At 38.2% G+C, this 20,588-nt stretch overlaps 3 protein-coding genes across 3 annotated transcripts; all 3 read right to left on the bottom strand.

Moving 5' to 3' along the window:
• Nucleotides 1–158: 158 nt before the first annotated feature.
• Nucleotides 159–6,076, bottom strand: LOC137950327 (pentatricopeptide repeat-containing protein At1g79540-like). Its single transcript, XM_068796730.1, has 2 exons — nucleotides 3,658–6,076; nucleotides 159–1,064 (listed from the first exon to the last, which is right to left on the bottom strand). The coding sequence occupies exon 1, from the start codon at nucleotides 6,074–6,076 to the stop codon at nucleotides 3,800–3,802; it is 2,277 nt and encodes a 758-aa protein (XP_068652831.1). The 3' UTR covers nucleotides 159–1,064; nucleotides 3,658–3,799.
• Nucleotides 6,077–7,141: 1,065 nt separating this feature from the next.
• Nucleotides 7,142–9,180, bottom strand: LOC137950326 (probable inorganic phosphate transporter 1-10). Its single transcript, XM_068796729.1, has 2 exons — nucleotides 8,486–9,180; nucleotides 7,142–8,126 (listed from the first exon to the last, which is right to left on the bottom strand). The coding sequence occupies exons 1-2, from the start codon at nucleotides 9,178–9,180 to the stop codon at nucleotides 7,142–7,144; spliced, it is 1,680 nt and encodes a 559-aa protein (XP_068652830.1).
• A 5,054-nt stretch (nucleotides 9,181–14,234) lies between these two features.
• On the bottom strand, nucleotides 14,235–18,433 carry LOC137949852 (beta-mannosyltransferase 1-like). Its single transcript, XM_068796063.1, has 2 exons — nucleotides 17,999–18,433; nucleotides 14,235–14,643 (listed from the first exon to the last, which is right to left on the bottom strand). Exons 1-2 carry the CDS (start codon nucleotides 18,176–18,178, stop codon nucleotides 14,470–14,472), a joined length of 354 nt encoding a protein of 117 aa, XP_068652164.1. The 5' UTR covers nucleotides 18,179–18,433; the 3' UTR covers nucleotides 14,235–14,469.
• Between the last annotated feature and the right edge of the window lie 2,155 nt (nucleotides 18,434–20,588).

Here is a 20,588-nt window from a genome sequence, read left to right as displayed (position 1 = left end):
TAGTTGAGTAGAACAGCAGCACTGGAGGGTAGCGGCAATGGCTGTGGCGGAGGCTCCTTCCTATAAAGATTTTCGGTGACGTCACTAGTTCTGATTAATCGGAAAGTCTAATACTTATCACTATTTTTATTTTTATCTCTATCAAGTGAGGTTAAAGAATACATAAAAATATATAAAATAAAAATGGTAAAAGGGGAATCTTCACCTTCCCAATTGAACAGGGAATCTTCGCTCCTTCCTAGGACTCGATGTGTGCAACAACCCTTACGGGACCTTTCAATCAAAATAACTTATATATTATATCTATAATCATTTAATAACCCGGAGTGCTATCATCTATAATCATTTGAGTATGATGCCACCATGGATTCCCCAAGTGCTCCAAATTTCATGTCATTTGATCTACGTCTTGATCCCAAATGTGATTGTCTTCCGAGGCCTTTAGGAGGTCTGCCTGTCTGTCAGAGATCATTCAAGATTCTCATGTTAAGATCCCATCACCTCTTTCTTTTGGACATCTTCATGGAGACCCGCTGAAAAGTTTTGGTTCCCAACAATTCTGAAAAGATCAGGTTGGATTTCAACAAGAGATGTGTGGTCAATCCAGCAATTTGTTCAATATCTGACCTGGAACCTTTCCCCACTCCTACAAAAGACAAAAAAACTCGGAGATCAAACAGGTAAAGAAATGCTAACAGCCAGATGTTGTCTACTCTTTCCGTAGCCAAAAAGACCTTCCAATGTTGATTCCATCCGAAGCAACCTTCAACGTCACAAGCAAGGATCTGCAGATGTCTTCAATGGCCCCAAAGTAGGAGAAGAAGTGTTCCAAGGCATTTTCTCACTAATGCCCAACTAATAACCACTGCTGAATCCTTTCTGAGCAGTAAGGAGTAAGAAGAAACAGCCAGTATACAATCAAAGCCCAGAAGGAGAGCCCTATGCTTAGCCACAGTGGTCTTGCAGTTACCAAATGGTGCAGAAAAGACAATCAGAGTAACATGATGATCCGAAGTCCATAATCACACCTCCACGGGCCAATCTGGGATTACCACATGAGCCCGCTGTCAAAATTGAATTTAAGCCAACTTTAAAATCATTCAATTATTCGAGTAAAAAATCTTTGATAATACCCAAGCATCATCAAATAACCACTTTTTTCAGATAACAGAAAATTAACATTTAATTTCGTGAAATAAATTTAACCCAAACAATTATTAGAAGGGATGGGTACAGAAATAAGAAACAAGCATGAAAGAACAGGGACAATAGTGACATGTTCTATAATGACCATATTCCTTCACCCAGAAATCACAATCATAGCCTTACCTCAACTATGTTGAGATGGCATCAACAAAACAACCTCCACCTTTCTGTTCTTTGCTTAAAAAACTCATCTCGGCCATCCTCTATTTCCTGCCTGACATTCAAGGCACAAAGACGAGAATCCTCACAGGTGACTCACTAAGCCTCTTTTTTTACATGCCTGATCCATCTCAAAGAACCCTGTCTTATTATCCTTTCCATTTGAGTTTCTTGTTCTCTTCCATTCATAAGCTCAGTTTCTAGGTTTTGCCATAACCATCACCATATTCTAAACTCCAGCACCCTCAACTTCCATAACTGTTACAGCGTCCTAGGACAACACTCAGAACCATAAAGCAAAGGTCTGATAGCCATCTGACAAATGTTGTTTTCATCCTTTTCTGCCTGTTCTCACAAAGACTCATAAATGTTTTAGGTGTTTAACAGGTTCTTCCTTTGTTACAAAGTCAGGTAGGTTGTCAACAATGAGAACCATCTTGGCCTCAGTAGAGTGCTTGTGAAGGTCCAACATGCAAATGGTGTTTTTTTAATTTAATATTAAATCTCTTAATTTGGAGGGACTTGATCCCAAGGCTTCATACTAAAACCCCCTCCATTTGGCTAGTGAGCCAAAGCCCAATGTATCGTAGCTAGTGCGGTTGCCACCATTCATCAATGAAATCTGATGCAAATGAAAATTTTGGCTAAATTTTGTGCACCAGTGTTCTTTGAATTAGTAGATCAATGGAGAGCCAACAATCCTAATCAGAGGATACACAAGTATGCAACTTATTGTGGTTGGTATGCACAGATATATAATTGAAACCGTGTCAACTTGAAGTTGGCATTCAAATCTCAATTTTTGGAAGATCACTTAGACTGCATCACTTGGATGCAGACCCAAAAGGCCTTAGTACCTTGGTTATCGGTACCTATATACTACCATTTCAGTTTCGTGAAGCTTCTAAATTGACCATTTCAGTTTCCAGAATGGTTTCCTCTCCATGTTTGGAAATTTCCAGAAATCAATCCTTAATACCTCATCATTGATGGGAAGCCAACCATCTAATGTTTGCCCTGAAAATGAAGTATTACAGCATGAAACATGAGGACTACAGAGTTCACTAAGTGGAAATATGCTTCCATAGGTCAAAAAGGAATTTTAATCATTTTGATGTAGGAAAAGTATGCTGGAAATTTCTCACAGATCAGGTGGATAATCAAAGGCATTAATAATAATGGGGAATGGATGAGGTAATAAATTTACACCAAAAAACTAGAAATAATCATATAACAAGGACCTAGAAGAATGCTAAAAAAACTTAATGGTTATTAGTCCGAATGCCTGTTTATCCCACATAGATAAATGCTAAGAAAAATTTATGGTTATTAGTCAGGGAACAGTCTCCTAATTGGGCTAGTCATTTGAAATGGATTTCAACCCAACTTTAACAGACTTTCATAACTATCACTAAGAGCAAGAAAGTAGTTACACATGATTCAATTTAAATAGTTTCCTTCATCAAACTAACAGGGTAAACTAACAACAGGTAGATTGACTCTTGCATTTATGGCTACATCTGGGTGATTAGTTGTGTGAGATCTTGGGTTCAAGCCTCAAAAATGTCAAAATTGTCCTCTTGATTTCACATATGATTGAGCCGTTCACTTTGGCCAAATTCAAGGTCTATGGGTTAAGGACTTTGCTTCCAGCCTCATCAATGTATTTTGTGTCTCTTAATTTACCAACCTCGAAAAAAAAGACAATAAGAATAAGAAGAATTTTTTGAAGGACTATTTTGAGCAAGAGGACCATATAGGCACCTTTTGCTGAATTACAAGTGAAAATCAATGAGAGAATCAACCCAAAAGGCATTGAAGCTATTTCTAAACTTATGCTAGAAGCCTGATAAGCACTCCATCCTCAAAACCATGTTCTTCCTTCCATTCAACTAAGATTGTTTTATTCACACCATACTGGAGGTTATCTTAAATAGACAACGGAAAGTTAGCTCTCAAAAGAATGTCTTAAGTTTCCATTCACAATTCCGCTACCAGTCTAGATATCTTTGTTCATATTAGAATTAATTTTATTTCAACCTACACGATTAACAGGATGTGAAGATCATTTAGATATTCTATAAGTAAAAGGTCAACAACATAAAACCAAAAGAAAATGACAGCCAACCCACATGTTTAAACAATAAGAATGAACACAAAACCTACATCTTTGAGATAAGAAAGCATGTTTTTTTTTTTTTTATTTCTTTTTGAGCAGAAAGCATTCCTTTGTAATGAAATTCATACAATAGTAAAACAGTGTTCTAACTGAGTACGAAATAAAAAATATACCTTCACATAAAATTTGATTTTTATTTCTGATACTCTGCTAGAAGTGTTGGAATGCGATAACTCTGCTTTTGTCCCAACACATCAGACATCACAAGAGCAACCATAACAGGGCCATGTCGTGCTACCCTGGTTACAAAAAAAATCATCCCTGGGGCAAATCATTTAGCAGAAGAGCTCTTGTAGTTTGGTAGAGATAGAGATCCATATTATATCCAGCATGTTTTAGTCTACGTGCAATCTCTGCAGCACCTTCTTTCTTGTTTTGGTAACAGAGATAGATAATAAGCTTGTTGCACAGGGATGGCCACACAGTGAAACCTTTCTCCATTCCATAAAACAAGAGATCTGTTGCCACATCCACCTTTGCCTCTTGACAAAGGCAATTTATGAGATATTTCCAACTTCTTTGAGTTATATCAATATTATACTCTTGGAGAACACGAAAGATCTTTACAGCATCATCTACTTTTCCTGCCTGACAGAAGCCAATGAGCAACATCACAAAAGGTGAACGGTCAACAACTTTAAGCTGATCCATCTGAATCAAGCATCTGATAACTTCGCCAATAGAACCATCATCAAAATGTTTTTCCGCCTCTCCAATGAATTCATCAAATTGACCCTCAAAACTACTACCCAGATAGTCCACCCAAAGAGTGAAAGCTCGCCAGACTCTCCCTTTCTGACACATGTGTTTCATAAGTGTGTTATAGATTGCCTTGCTAGGTGCAAGACCATTCTTAGCCATGTTGTCAAACAAATGAAAAGCATCACTCTCCCTATTGGCCATGAAATAACCATCTATGAGCGTGCCATATGTAACAGCATCTGGAGCATACCCCCTTGCCTTCATCTCAATGAAGAGCTTGAAAGCCCCATTGATATTTTTAGTCTTGCACAAACCTTTAATTAGGATATTGTATGTTATAACATCTGGCATAACACCACTACTTGCAAGGTCTTGAAGAAGACTATACGCTTTCAGTATGTGGCCTGTCTCACACAACTGTTGAAGACGTGTTTGCAGAGCCTCGCTATTAGTCATTGGATCAGAACCTTGTGAGAGGCGAAGAAACAAAGAAGGTTTCCTCCCCATCTCCATCTTGAAAAGAAAAATGTGGGCTTGGTCAACCTGCTTGTTGTTGCATAGCCCATCAATGAGAGCATTAAAGGTCATAACAGTTGGAAGACATCCATGCTTTTCCATCTCATCAAATATCTCTTGTGCCTCACTAACAAGTCCTTCCTTGCACAAACCACAAATCAAGATGGTGTAAGTGGCTGAATCAGGAAAACCACCTTTCCCTGAAATCTCAAGTTTTAGAGACCGAGCTTTATCTAAAATACCAACATCACAATAACCCTTAATCAGTGTGTTATAGCAAAAAGTATCAGGAACATAACCACAGTCTTCCATCTCTTTCAGAAACTTAGAAGCTTCCGTAACCTTTCCTGCCTCTGAATAACCCTTAATCATGATTGTATACATCACTTGATCTGGATCAATCTTTTTCTTTGTCATTTCCGTGTATAAGTCACATGCTTCATTGAACCTTCCACTTCTGAACAATCCATCAATCAAACAGCTATAAGCCTTCAATTCAAGCCCAAAACCCTCCTTTCTAACAAAATCAAAAGCTTCATCCACTCTACCTACTTTACAGAACCCACTAAGCAAAGCATTGCAAGTGACAGTATCAGGCACACATTCATGTTTTTTCATTTGATAATATAGCTTATATGCTTCATCAATCTGCTTAGCTTGGCAATGACCTGAAAGAACAACAGTATAAATAATAGTATTTGGAGAAATACCTTTCTGAATCATTTCATCAAACAAGCGTAAAGCGTCTTCAATCCTTCCCGCTTTACACGATCCATGGATCAAAATGCCAAATGTCGATCGATCAGGGCGACAGTCCGACTTTAACATCTGATTGTAGACTGCCATGGCCAACTGAGGAACTTTTTGCTTGATGAGAATTTGAAGTATGGTGTTGTAAGTAAATGTGTTCGGCCTGCTACCGAATTCCTGCATTCTACCGAAGGAATCAATAGCCTTTTCGACCATTCCAGATTTTTGATAAGCTGAAATGAGGACTGTAAAAGCTTGAGGGACAATAAGTATACCGGAGCTACGAAGGTGTTCAAGCAAAGTCCAAGCGGCTTCCAAGGTGTCATGACTCTTGCTAAGGGTATCGATCATTAAATTGTGAGAGAACCAGCTCCGATATTCCCTCCTTTTCATTGCCCAGATGAAGAATCGAAATCCCAGCTGAACATTACGTTGTTGAATGATGACCAAATTTACAATGTTCTGGGAAAGGAGTGGAACGACGAACTCTAAGGAGCTCTCAATGAGGGGAGCAGTGGAGAGGATGGAATTGATTTTTGAGATGGCGAATCTCAAGCGGGACATGGGAGCACCGAAGGAACTGGATTTGGTGCAAAACGAGGAGATGAACCGAAGAGGGATGAGGATGATGTCAATATCACATTGGAGACTAAAGACTTCAGCCCAAATGGAAATTTGCTGATCTGATAAGAGTCATAGGAGGGCACTGAAACAGAGAAAGGTACGGAAAGGCGCTAAATTTAAGCAAGCTTCAGAAAAGCAACATTTATTTATGCCAAACCTACAGTGGATGAAGGAAACTTGAAGCAACAATTCGCTATCACACTATAAAAAATTCAGATAATAACATAAAAACAGTAATCGTTTACGTACACACAATTAATATTACATAAATAATTCACAATCTAAAAAATACAAGTAGGCTAATAATAAATTAACAAGCTAATCACCCTGTAACAACAAATTGACGCACATTACACAAATACACACTAGAAAATAAAAATTCGAACATTAACTTAACTAATTTGACTATAGAAAATAAAATGATGAAAATAATTTGACTCTAGATTTTTCCTTTTGTCTTCTCCAATCTTATCTCTCTATTTTCTGTTTTTTTCTTTCTCGATTTTCTCCTCGTCGTTCAGGAAGAAAATGAAGTCTACAGCGAACAGGTCGGGGACCTGAAGAGCAATACGGACTACGAGAACACAAGTTCTGCGGGGAAATATAGAGCGTTTTGCAGGCGAGGAGGAACAAAGGAACTAATATTTCCAATTTGAGGCAGAATCAGGTCGTTTATTTATTTCGACTTTCCGATAGCTCCTCTATAAATAAACGGTTTTCATTTAATCTCCAGCAAATTTGAGATATATCAATCATTGCATGATCGACTCTGGTCCATGTTTTTTCCTATTTAAAATTATTATTATATTTATAAACTACAATAAAATTATCTTCCAAACTATTCTCCAGGAGTACTGAAATAAAAACGAAAGATCCACAAGGACACCCACCAATATTGTACAAAAACGTAGCAATCGGAGATAGTCGAAGGACGGATTTTACGTAAGGGTGAAGGAAGAGAGGCATTGATTAGAAGGGTATATCTTCTTCAACGGGTATCTGGATTCACCCTAGGAACAGGTTCCACCATGCACGGTTAGTCTCAGACTGATTATGAGCAGTTCCGGTATCATTCGGAACAAGATCAACCACCGTCGAAATCTCAGACGGACTACGATCAGTTCTGGTAGGAAGCCTCAAGTCGCGCATCTCTTTCATCCCCTTGTCATCATCTATCTCATTCTCCTCCAGTGATCTCCCCGTAGTTTCTGGTGTAAAAAAATAGCTCAAAACGCCTCCCACTACACAAATCCCGCCCAGAATTATCAGAGAAGCTTCCATTCCAATTCCACGGATGTAACCCTTCTCAACCTCGTTCTCATCCGTGCTCTGAGAAGCCCACAAGAATCCAATCGAACCTATTATGGCACCCACTTTCCCAGCGGCTCCAGAAATGCCGTGACAAGTCGACCGGAACCTCGCGGGGAAAAGCTCTGCCGGCACAATGAAGGTGGTGGTATTCGGCCCGAAGTTAGAAAAGAAGAAGATGAGGCCATACAAGACGAAGAAGCCCGCGTTGATATGATGCTTCCAATGGAAATCGTAGGGAATTCCGATGGCAAAGAGAGCCAAGGCCATGAGGAAGAAACCCATTGTTTGAATTTTGACTCTTCCCACTCGATCAATGAACAAGACGGTGGCCCAGTATCCGGGGATTAGCGAGCAAATTGCAATAATGGCTTGGAGACGGGCGATCCGTATTACTTCCTGGTAGGCGTTCATGTTAATAGGCTTCCGAAGTGCAGCTTTGTAGATGAGCGACTGGAAGAGGGTATTACTGTAGAAAACTATGTCGACGAGGAACCAGGAGCTCGTGCAAGCAAAGAGATCCTTCCCATGATGACGAAGGAATTCCCTGGAGAAGAGGGTGTAAGTTGGCTGAGATGGTGCGGCCTCCGTATTGTCTTCGACCCTGTGCAACGATAAAGCCAACACTTTCTCCATGTCCTTCACCGCCTGACGAACATTCTGTTCCACCAGGGCTGTGTATCTGTAACAAAACGGCGAATTTGTTTTTATTTTCAGTTTAAAAGAAACAAGCAAAAAAAAAAGGTTTATTTTCTGACTTGGTATCTCTGTTATATTTACAAAATTACCATTCTACACCTATACTCTTCCACTGTTGACCTGTGGACCCTGGAGTCCTATTTCCGTCTTTTTAAATGGTGGAACAACATTCGTGAAAAATCATCGCCACCGAGCTAGTGGACAGATGGGCTCACCAGCACCAGCTGTTTCAACAAGTCAATGTCATCCCCCCCTCTGACCCGCTTGTGCGAGCCGGCCTTCGTCGTTCCGGTCCGAGATTTCGAATCAGTCATATTACTCCTAAACAGCGGGAGGACGTACCTAGCAGTTTCCGGCAACATCATCCGCCAATAGAATGTCAAGGCCGCCGGCACCGCCCCAAAGATGAGAATAAGCCGCCACAATAAGTCCGCCTCGTCTGGTGGCGGGAACTTCCCCGTCGCTTTCGATGCCTTGTCGAACACCGCGCTGAGTGCTACGGTCACCGCGGAACTCACCAGGATTCCGAACCCCTGCATCGAGAAAACTGCCGCTATAAAAGCGCCCCGAGTCGTCCGGTTCGAGTATTCCGACATGATCGTCGCCGACAGTGGATAGTCACCGCCGATCCCGATTCCCAGAAGAAAGCGAAAGAAGGAGAGGCTGGTAAGCACGCACTTTTTGGTTCGGCCTATGGACAAGCCGGAGCCGATGGAACCGAAGATGATGATGGATAGCGCCACCCCGTAGACCCGCCGCCGGCCGATTTTGTCACCCAGCCACCCGAACAGGATCTGACCGATTACCGTCCCCAACAGGGGGAATCCAATCATGGCCGAAACCACCAACGGCGGCATCACACCCGGATTTCCGTCGTTCTTGTCGTAGTAGATCCTTCCGATCAACTTGGTGACCAGAACTATGCAGAAGAGGTCGTAGGCGTCGGTGAAGAGACCCATTCCGGAGACGACGATCGTCTTGAAGTGGTAACACTGGGTTGCGGCGGAGTCGAGCGCGAACAGAACTTCTGAAGCCATGTCTCACTGGGTCTCCAAAGAGATCAGCAAAGACCAGCTGATCGGTTTGGATCAAGAAAATAGAGCAGCCGAGATGAGCAAGTACCGACAGCACTGCGTGTTTGAATTTCGGACCATTTATAGCACATCGGAAAGCAATCAAGGATTGAAGCATGGTGATGATAATAGTGACACCAAGAAGCTGCAGGCGACGCGAAAATACCTCTCTCAAGAATTCAAGGTCTGGATTCCATGAAGATGCTGATGAAGATCCGAGGTTCTTAAATTCAGTTTTGGACTTACTATTATTTTATAGCGCTTTTCAATGTTTGAGACAAATGGCGACGTTATTGATAAAAAAATAACCATGGCCGCAGATCAGGATAATGAGACGCAGGCACACTCAAATTCTCCTGAGTCACAGGACCCACTCATAAGCAGAAATGAGCATGGACGTTTCTACGAAAAAAAAAAAATTTTACTGATAAAAAATTATCCAAAATATTTATTTCGCTAATCTAATACAAAAAGTCATTTGGTGTGAAACATATTAAACGGTTATCTCGGACGTTCTATCATGATCAGATGGCTGAGATAATCATTTGATTGGACGGTTAAGATAGTCGTTGATCATGATCAAACGGCTAAGATAATTATTTAACATATTTTACACCAAATAGTTTTTCGTATTGGATCAGCCCTATTGTTATTTAGTTACGTAATGTGGACTATAATATAAACATTTAAACCAAATTAGGTCAATACCTCGTATAGTATCATTACTAGTAGGGTTTATTTTTGCTAGGGTTACATACTTAAAATTAGGATTCATCTTTGGCCCAATGAAATTTGGGTTGGAAATCATTCGGCTTTCTCCCAAATCCAAATCAACCCCATGGAGTCAAGGGTCAACTTAGCTAGGCGTACTTGGTACGAGTCAATGGTGACTCCTCCATTGTAGAAGGGTTGAGTGTGACCATGATCCACCTGGATCAACTCCGTCGCTTCAAGTAAGTTGTGGATGGACTTGGTGAGTTGAATAGTCATGGTGTAGTTCCGATGGAATGTCATCCTCCGATATTCATGTCATCCTTGTTGGGACTGTTCACAGGTGCAGAGATTTTTTTGCTGCCGACTTGGAATTTCTTGCAACCCACCACTCCCATGTGGAAAAACTTCCTGCTCACTGTTTATCGCTTTAAACTTCAAATTCTGAAGTGGAAAGGGAGGTAGGAAGGGGAAGGAAGGACACCAACAACAGATATTCTCATGAATGTTCATTCCATGGTCTGGGTTCATTTGGAATCCAAATGAGAATTACGAAATTACTCCCTATGTAGAAGCTAGCAATTGGCCACGAAGAGGCACCCTGACAATCGAAAGTTCCGCTAAGGATGAACCGCACTATCCAAATCACAATCCGAGCAGAAATTCATGGGAAAGCATTACTGAAATGTTGTTATTCAGATTCTTAAAAAAATTGAACAATGGCAGAAACTAAATCTTGGTATCCATCTGAAGGAAGAGTCGAGATATATAGTTTTGAGGAATTAATTAAAAGAATTGAGACGCAGGAACATCTCCAAATTTTGACGCGCCTCAAGACTTTCATAGATTGAGAGAATTGATTTGCCGTAAGTGCACATTCACCTTACTGCCATCGGTTCGTCCATCACCACTGGGAGTAGCCTGGTACCATTATGAGTTGAAAGTTCCACCGTAAACTCAAATGTTGAAAGCAGAAACCACTGGCAATGTCGTCGGAACTTTCATTTGTTTCTTTTTCTTTCTTATTTCCCGTCAACAGATAGAATTCTGGCATGTCCTTCTTCCAGACAGGGAAGGACCTCCGGAGTTCTTTAACTGTCGTAACTCCTTCCCCACTACTTAATTTCATTTACTTTCAACCGCCGAGTTCTCTCCTCCTATTTCATAATTTCATTTGCTTTCCAAGCCCTCTCCTCCCAACCGGTAAAGGACTTTTTGTAGACAAAAAAAAAAAAAAAAAAAAAATAGCAGTGAGCAGGCTCTGGGCTTTTTATTCTTTAATTTTCTTCAACACCATTCATCTTCCTACTTTAAGAGATCTTCGATCTACTGGGTCCCCTGTGGGCAGGCCATACTTGCCGAATTTACAAAGTCCGGGCGTCAACTCGGCCACAAAATTCCAGCCTAAAATCCACACCAACCCGTTTAAAACTTTAAATTACTAAATCGAAAGTAATTTTGGACCAGAAATTGCTACTTGCAGGTCTGACCCACTACTGTAACGGCCTTCGCACTAACAGAGGACTGAGATCCCTTCTATCAAAGTTTTCATCGTCCAACAGAGCTAGGATTTTCGAGTGGACTCTCAAAGGAAGTAAAATTTACAAGAGTAAAATCACCAAACCCAAACAGAGTGGACTATGTAGCAGCAAACTCTCAATTTACCAACCCATTTTTGTGTGAACACAAGAACTCAACAACGTTTGACTCCTGCTTGGTGATTGATTCATGCACTGGACGGGGAAAAAAATGAAAAAATTGGTTGTAGAGCTCGAATGGAGCACGTGAGAGCGAGATGCTTGAAATCACGTGTAACGACGAGCACTTCCTTCGATTTCCCAGACTTGTAACTGTATCAGCCATGGATATAAGGGGCAGATACATGACTAAGTCTGATAACTATAGTAATTTGAGAGATCAGGCGGACCGACAGCCATTTATCGGCAGTTGTAGCTCTAGAAAATCAGGTAACTGGAACAATAGACACAAGAGAAATGTCTCGACCTTGACATGGATGACTAAGCAGCAGAGTAAACAATATCACCCCGATATGAATGGGCGAGAGATTTCATCTTGCTGGATATGGGAGATGCTACGAAAACCTAACATTCTCAACACCACATCAGACACTACAGAAATGTCTCGACCTTGGCATGGATGACTAAGCAGCAGAGTAAAAAAATCACCCGGTATGAATGGCCGAGAGATTCATCTTGCTGGATATGGGAGATGCTAAGAAACCCCAAAATTCTCAACACCACATCTCCAGCTTTCACTGAGAAAGAAATCACACAAAAAAAATGGAAGTTACAGCATTCATTACAGGAAAACCTTTCTTGGACATAAGAAACTGCAAACCTAAATGTTAACCACGAATAAAACAGATGAAATAGATAAGAAACAGATGACCATATTGGATCTACACAAAAACAAGCTGGTAGGATCGAAGGCAAAGCCCGCTCGGCCATATGATCCCGTTCATCTTGCTGGTCTTAGGAAGCGCTCACCAGCTTTTGATTAGACAAATCATAAAGTGAGCGAAAGATGAAGGGAGACGGGGACTAGGGTTTGTGGGTCTGTTGGGATGGACAAGGGGCATTTATAGGGTACGCGAAGGGAACAGGCGGTGGCGTCGAATCGAGCACAAACGTACCTTTAAATATTTCGTAGAGCAGAATTAGGGCTAGCCTTAAATATTATAATTTGAATCTAATAATTTTAATCGAGTTTTAATTTATATTTAAAATTTTAAAAAATATATATATCTAATAAATATATAAAATTATACATATCTACATAAAATTGTCTATACACTTTACATAAAGTTATTCATAAATATTGTATAATATTAAACAAAAAATTAAATAAAATATCAAAATCAATTTACAAGTAAAAAATATAAATCCATTATAATTTTATAAGCTCTAGCACTTTCTCTTCGTACTAAAAAATAATAAAATCTCCACCTATGAAAAAAAACAAAAAAATAAAATATAAGAATGGAAAATATTATTGCCGAAACAATAGCAAGTAGAATTCAATTGTGATGGATAAACCTTATGCTTAAACCCTATGTTTTTGAAAATTGAAAAAATACTTCTACTAAATGCAAATAATGTACTTAAAATTATCCTTGCCCAAAGTCAGCTCTAACATCTATCCATCTCCTTTAATGGTAAGACAAGAAATTCCCTAGGAATTACAGAAAAAAGGAAGAAAAACTTAAACCAGGCTGACCTCCTTCAATCATCCAATTGTTTGAGTTTTGCTTTCAATTGCTCAATTTTAAGGCTCATCGATCTCTGCAATGTTGTTTTCTCGTCTTCCATTAGTTTAGCCAAAAGGCCATCAAACATCTCTAAAACAATTTTCACCACATTTGGAGTGCATTCCGCCTCTTCGTTGAACTTAAACAAATTTTTTTTTATTCCAACACCATCTCAATCTTCTTGTGAGTTTTTGCAAATTTCAGATTGATCCCATCTATTTCCTTATTGTGATCATGACCAGCGTCCAACTTAGTACAAAATTGTGAGTGAAAGAGGTCTTGAAATGGTTCGCTTTTGTTGAAGAACATGGTTTTCTAAAAGAAAGGAAGATCAAGGTTTTGAAGGTTGTCGAAAAGGGTATATGGAGATAAATTTGCAAAGGGGCGGCGACAGTCGACCATGGCTACTTTTGAGAAGAATTTCGAGCCTCACGAATCCCGAAGATAGAGTCAAAGAGAAGAAGGTTTGCCAAAAATTAGGGTTCAAGCCGGAAATCTCTACTCGAATTCAGTTCGAGTTTAGGATTTATCGAGCCAAACTGAGCCGAGCTCGAGTTGTTCGCGAATCGGTCTTGAGCTCGGATCAGTTCGATGCCACCCCTACTCGTTTTCCAAAGTGATTTTTTTTCCTAAATAAAAAAGAAAAGGTAACTTTTCTCCTCTTATAAATAAAACGAATTATTTTTTTACTGGATTTCCTCCCCAAATTTAGTATATCGATCAAACTTATATCAAACTTTCATTAAAACCCTTTACAAACTTGTTTGCAAGTTCAGAATTGCATCAAATAAACTATAATTGTTCACAAAAAAAAAAAAAAAAAAACTTTTTACAGTACGTTGATAATGTGTACCTAAACTTAGTATTCGGGAAGCACCTGTTGCTGGGGTCATCTTCCCCGTGACCCATATCACCTAAAAAGTGCTACACTTCTTCCGAATTCCCTTAAATTTGCCGGGAGAAATAATACGAGTTTACACTACAAGGTATAAAACTCATGGTATTTCTATTTTCAAGATATTTTAGAAGAAATTCTCATTCAGGAAGCAGCAATACGAAAAGCAGTTCTAATTTCTTTTAAAGATATTTCCAATGTGCTCCGGTTGATATCCATTTCTCAGTGAGAGGAAAATAAAAGAAAAAGGAATAAAGAATAGCGTAAGGCCGTATCAAGGCAATAGGTTACTATACAACGTCACTTGGCATTGGCCGCTCGTCTTCCACCAATGTTGAACAACGTCTGAAATCTCTACTCTTTCTTTTGTAGAGAGTTGTCATTTCTTGGCCTTGGCGAATCTGAGGCAACGGTATTTCTCACCGCTTACAGTAATCTCGAGGGCCCCATCTTGGTTATCTTGACTGGATGCAGTTCCCATCAGGACGCTCTTCTCTTTTTCTAGATTCTCCTTCTCGATCTTCAACCTTGCTTCTTGCCGTGCGATCTCAGCCTATAAGACAGATGGTTACCCTGAAGATTTTCATAGCATTCTTGGTTTTTTACAGACTACTTAGCACTGAACAGTGGTAAATATTAATACTCTACCAGAATCCAATCCCAACAGCTTATTTTTCCTATTCACACACGCAGACCAGCAGAGTCTTAGAAGCCCACTCATTGAATATAGGGCCTGGATTAGCTTATACCATCTAAATAAAGCATCGGACCAACCCAGATAAATTATATATCTCAAAGTTTAATTCACCATCCAAAATCCGATTATGACTTTGTTGCAATCATGTTGAAATCTACTTTAAAATATAAATCATATGATCCAATTTAATCACTAAAAAAGTGATATAGTTTTCAGGAAGACCAAATCAGCCCTACCTAATAAAAAATGGAGCTTGTAAGAATACCTTTTTGCTGATGACAATATTTATACTTCCAATAGAGAGGAAAAGCTCTAGTAGACTTGTCAGGCATGTGTTAGCCTTTTTATTTTGATCTTGATTAGAAAATGATGGTGCATAACAGTTGGCCACATTCTTCCTCAACAAATTAGAACTTTTCTTTTTTCCAATCATTTAGAAGTTCTCGTAACTTGAATTGTTTTATAGAGACTTGGCATGTATCAAAAGATCTTCTTCATGACATCTGAATTGATAGGTATTGTTTTCATCTTCCTCTTGTCATCGAGGGGTACTTGTCTACAATCACATCTTCGTGTAAAATAAATGTTTACCTCCCTTTTTGGGTTTTGGGTTTTGGTTCAAACTGAAGAAGTGTTTGACTTGACCCGATATTTGTCTAAACATGCATCCAAACTTCATGATCAGCTTACTCAACAAACTACAGTCCAGTCTTGCTAGAGGGATTTTCTCTGTTAATCCTCGACTTGTTTAAGTTTGTGGTTTTCACTGTTTTCTTGCTTGGTGTATTCAGCATTACAGTTTTCTTTTGTTCTTTGCCTTTCACCCCAGTTTTGTTGGGGCTGCTGTTTGTTTCTCTCCCCCTCCCCCCAATGAAATCTCATCTGTTTTCCTAAAAAAAAAAAAAAAAGATCTCCCATGTCCTCACCATAAGAACCTCCTCCAGCTACTTCCTCTTCCCAATCTCCAATTAAACTCATAAAGAGAATCAACCTAACAAATTGACAGCCACACACGTAAAAATGCAGTTTTCTACCCTAATATTAGCAGGCACCTCCACCTTTGTATTTGAAAGGAAACAAACAACACAGCAACTCTATGACAATTTTCCTGTATCCAGTAAAAATATTCCATAAGAAGCAAGATGAAGATGCCTGTAGGGGCAAAACTAGGAAAGACAGAAGTATATTTAGTGTATTTCTCTGTTTTATCAATTTAAAATGAACATGGTAGGCAACACACTTTTTTTAACAAAAAAACTCAAGAGTGTTATAGATACACATCCAAGATATCCCATACACCTATAAGACTTGAACCCAAGACCTAATATATCCTCAAGTGTGGTGATTGAACCAAAGAATCAGAAAGAAAACACTTATGAGTAGCTAAATATATGAAAAAACAAGAGAGTCATTTAAGATGGCTCATGTGTTCAATGTACACCTACAGAGCACCTACAAGGAGACTGAGATTCATTACTCGAAGGACGAGTAAGAAATTCAAGTAATGAATAGTTGAAAGTTGAAAATGATATGGACAGAGTGGTGAAAAAAGACGTAGATAATGGAATCAAGTTGAAGAAAAATTCTCGTAGATGAACCCATATAGTTTGTACAAAGATATGTTAGCTTCGGGTTTTACTCAAACTTGACTACTTCATCATACTTAGTGCAGGACAAGCCTACTTACCCCATGTGGATCACAGGGAATAGAAGCAACTGGTGAATGACATTTCCATAGGCCAATGAAGCATAAGCTTAGCTGTTTCTTTATTTTCCAACAAAATTATGTTACTTCTCATGGAAAAAGACCATTTTAATACGAGCCGGTCACCTTGATGCATCGGAAAATAATAGTGAATAAGATCACAGCTGATGGTGTTGCTTTTATAGCAGCAAAAATAAAAAATTTAAAAGTAAAAGTGGATAGAAATTGAAACTAATGTTTGAGCTTGAGGTACAGCAAGAGTAAGTTGAACCTTATATATTGCAATTAGTCAGATTCTACTTTGGATAAAAAATTATTCTGAATAAAGAAAGAAAGAGAAAAGTAAGGGAGGAGACAAGATTGAAGTGGGGGATAATAGCCTCCTGATTTAAGGATAACAGAAACAACAATAACAAAATTTGCCAATATTTGAACCATGTCCTAATCAAAGCTATAGTTCAGGCATTGGGCTAAGGGGAGATGGAACAATCGATTAGGAAAGAAATTTTGTGTTCCGATTAACTGACACATTCTCACAGATGACTTTTGCAACTCCTAATCCAGGATAACAGTGACCACCTTCTATGGAGGATGTGAGGATTACTTTTAGAAAAGTTTCACTTTATAATCACCACTAAAGACAAGCTCATTCCCAATGACAAAATATGATAGGATAAATCAACATAAACTACAGAAGGAAACACTAGAGAAAAATGGAACATGACAGATAAATCAAATTACTACAACGAGAATGAACAGTCATAATTACGGGAGGTTAGAGTTAGATGCATAAAAAATTCCACAGGAATATACGAAAAGAAAGGTGGTGCTAACTACTGTTACTATTATCATGAGTGGCAGGGTAAGTATCAATTCATGAAATGAAATACCGACAAGATTTCCAATTTATATGCATGACGAACATTGGACCTCTCCAAATCTAAGTAAACGGATTTAAGGTAGTTGACAACCTAAAGTCATCTCTAAAAATGAGTGAAAAAGTGAAGGTCATTTGGCTTTTTAAAATTCACCATAAGCGGATACGGAACATAACGATGTTCAAAAATGTAAAAAAAGTTAAGTTTGATGATCGCACAAAATTCAGACCGATTTTGACGAGAGTTGGACTCTGCCTCACCACTTTTACTAAGAATGCAAAATAAATAATCAGAGTAGCAACATAACTAGTATAGCACTACAAGCAAACTGTAGACAATCAAAGGAACCCTGGATATCGCAAGTCAATGATGACTTGACATATGTCAAACAAGTTACAGCTATCAGGACAAATCATGCTTCCTGAACACACCCTAAACAATTCCTGAGAGCGGAGGCCAATTTTCGCAATTCAATCATAAGGAGTAATCAGTGTAGGATGTTGAACCAAAACAACAATTCTACAGGTTAACAAATGATAATGACAAAGAAAAGAAAAGCATGCTCAGCTTAAACCTAAAATTGAATATCTTTTTGATATGGTTAACGAAATAACAGAACAGAAAGTACCTCGCGACGGGAAAGTTCAGCCTTCCAAGCGGCTTCCCTTTCGGCAACCTCTCGTTCCCTCTCCTCGATATACCTCTGCATTTCTCTCTCTTTCATGAGCCTGTCCTGGATATCGGCATCGAGTGCTTCCTTCAGCTCTTTCACAAACTTATCTACGACGGCCTTGATTCTCAGAGACATACCGAAACCAAATTCGCAGCTACAACGGCTGGGTTTCTGACTAACTCAGTGCTCTGATTCCGCCATACTTTGCCCTTCCGGCTTTCACTCACACCCGAGCCTTGAGTTTCTCTCTGTCCTTGAGGCTTGTGAAAATGAATGAGGTTGTTCAGTGACAACAGACTGAGCGACTCGCAGACGCTACGGCTCAGCAAGAATGCGTGTACGGGGAAGAAGGTACCGGAGTTTTGTAATAGAGGAGTAGCGAGAGATGAAAATTGGTGACAACTAACCAGGAACCACAAAATCGGATCCCGATCTTCTTTGAGTAACGGGAAAAAGGGTCAGAATTTGATAATCGGACTGAGTTGGCTGATTCAACTAATAAGTCAACTGAGTTAACCCAAATTCCCTTTCCACTCACCCTGCTACTTCTTCCTCTTGAAAGTCTGGAGTTCTGAAGGAGTATAAAAACTATTGGGATGCACATTATAAGAGCTTCTTGTCACCTTTGGTGCTCAGTAGAGTGTACTCTCCAACTTCAAGTTCTTAAGCAGCCACCCGTTGAGGTCCGATCATTTTCTTATAGAGAGTTGTTAAGCATTTATATACATCTCTTCAGATTTTCTTGTGTCTTCAACCAGATTTTCTTATGAATCCAAACTGCTCAAAACTGGAAATCTTAAGCCGGTGAATGGCTTCCAGGTACTGCATGCCGACGCATTTCATGTCCTGAGACCCGCGGGATAGATGTTACCAGCGGAGTTTATGTGCGCAAGGAAGGGGGGATGGACCCATTTGTGGTCCTCTGTGGTGACGACGTCAGTGTGTGAACTGAGGACAGAAGGGAGAGCGGAGTTCTTACCTGGCTTTCCTCCTACAAATTCTACAGTTTCTGATTCGAGATTAAGGATTTTGGCGAAGGAGAGGAGGAAGTCGGCGGCTTCATAGTAGTTTGGATTCGGCTGAGACGTATTGATTCGTAGATACTGCTGGAATCGGGAAATAATGGATGACGTTTCTTCTTCGAGTTCGACTGTTTGTGCTTTAAAACTCGACAATAGGAAGCAGGGGACGAGAACACAGACGAAAGTATCTTTCACTTCCCTTCATTTCGATTGGAAGTAAATGGCGACTCTCAGCTATAGGCGACTCCAATTTCAGAACCAGAGAAGCAACCCAGAAAACTCGAGTTTAACTGTGACAAACAAGACCCCAGTGGACAGTGAAGCTTATTTCTCTTCTCCCGTTGATGCTTGCTGCTACTCTCGAGTCATGTAAACGTCAAAAGTGAAAAAACAATAATAGAAAAAAAAGTTTTTTACCAAAATACCAATTTAAAAAAACTTATTTCTCAAAACTAAGCTTTCAATGCGATACGGTAGATGACCACATAGGCTGCCATATCATTATGGTTGACACATCATCTGCCATGTCATCTGCCATGTCATTACATGATAAATTTTTTAATAAATTTAAAAAATCAAATACATTTTTATTACCTTATATCTAAAATAATAAATTATTAAAAAAATTAATAAACAATTAAAAAATAACTCTTACTTATTTAACACCATTTAATATCAATTAAAATATTTATTAATTAAAACAAATATTTAACACATATTTTTATTACTTTATATTTTAAAAAATAAAATAAAATAAGTAAAATAATTAGATTTAAAATATTTATAAATAGAAAAAATCTTACTCTTAAGTCTTGCCCACATATTATCGATTTAAAATATTTATAAATTAAAAAAAATATACTAAAAGTTATTTTAGAGTTTAAAAATATAATTTATTTGTATACTTTTTATCACCTTATTTACAAAATAATAATATTTAAAATTTTAAAATATTTATAAATAGAAAAAATCTATGGATTTAAAATATTTATAAATTTAAAAAATCTTATTCTTAAGTCTTACCCATATATTATCGATTTAAAATATTTATAAACTAAACAAATATACAAAAAAATTATTTTAGAGTTTAAAAATAAAATTTATTTGTATACTTTTTATCACCTTATTTATAAATAATAATATTTAGAATTATAAAATATTTATAAATAGAAAAATTCTAACTCTTACCCATTTACTATGGATTTGAAATATTTAAAATTAAAAAATATACAAAAAAAATATTTTAGAGTTTAAAAATACAATTTATTTGTATACTTTTTATCACCTTATTTATAAATAATGATATTTAGAATTATAAAATATTTATAAATAGAAAAATTCTAACTCTTACCCATTTACTATGGATTTAAAATATTTAAAATTAAAAAATATACAAAAAAACTATTTTAGAGTTTAAAAATACAATTTATTTGTATACTTTTTATGACCTTATTTAAAAATAATAAATTATATACATTAGTTAATTACAAATCTTACAACACCTTTTAATATCAATTTAAAAT

Source organism: Aristolochia californica, unplaced genomic scaffold, assembly GCF_029961685.1.
Source record: "Aristolochia californica isolate CCGP_79_NKW_82.1479 unplaced genomic scaffold, dmAriCali1.0.hap1 SCAF_14, whole genome shotgun sequence".
Taxonomy (NCBI): domain Eukaryota; kingdom Viridiplantae; phylum Streptophyta; class Magnoliopsida; order Piperales; family Aristolochiaceae; genus Aristolochia; species Aristolochia californica.
Note: the sequence above shows the minus strand (reverse complement) of the source record. Positions and strands in the feature narration are given on the sequence as shown.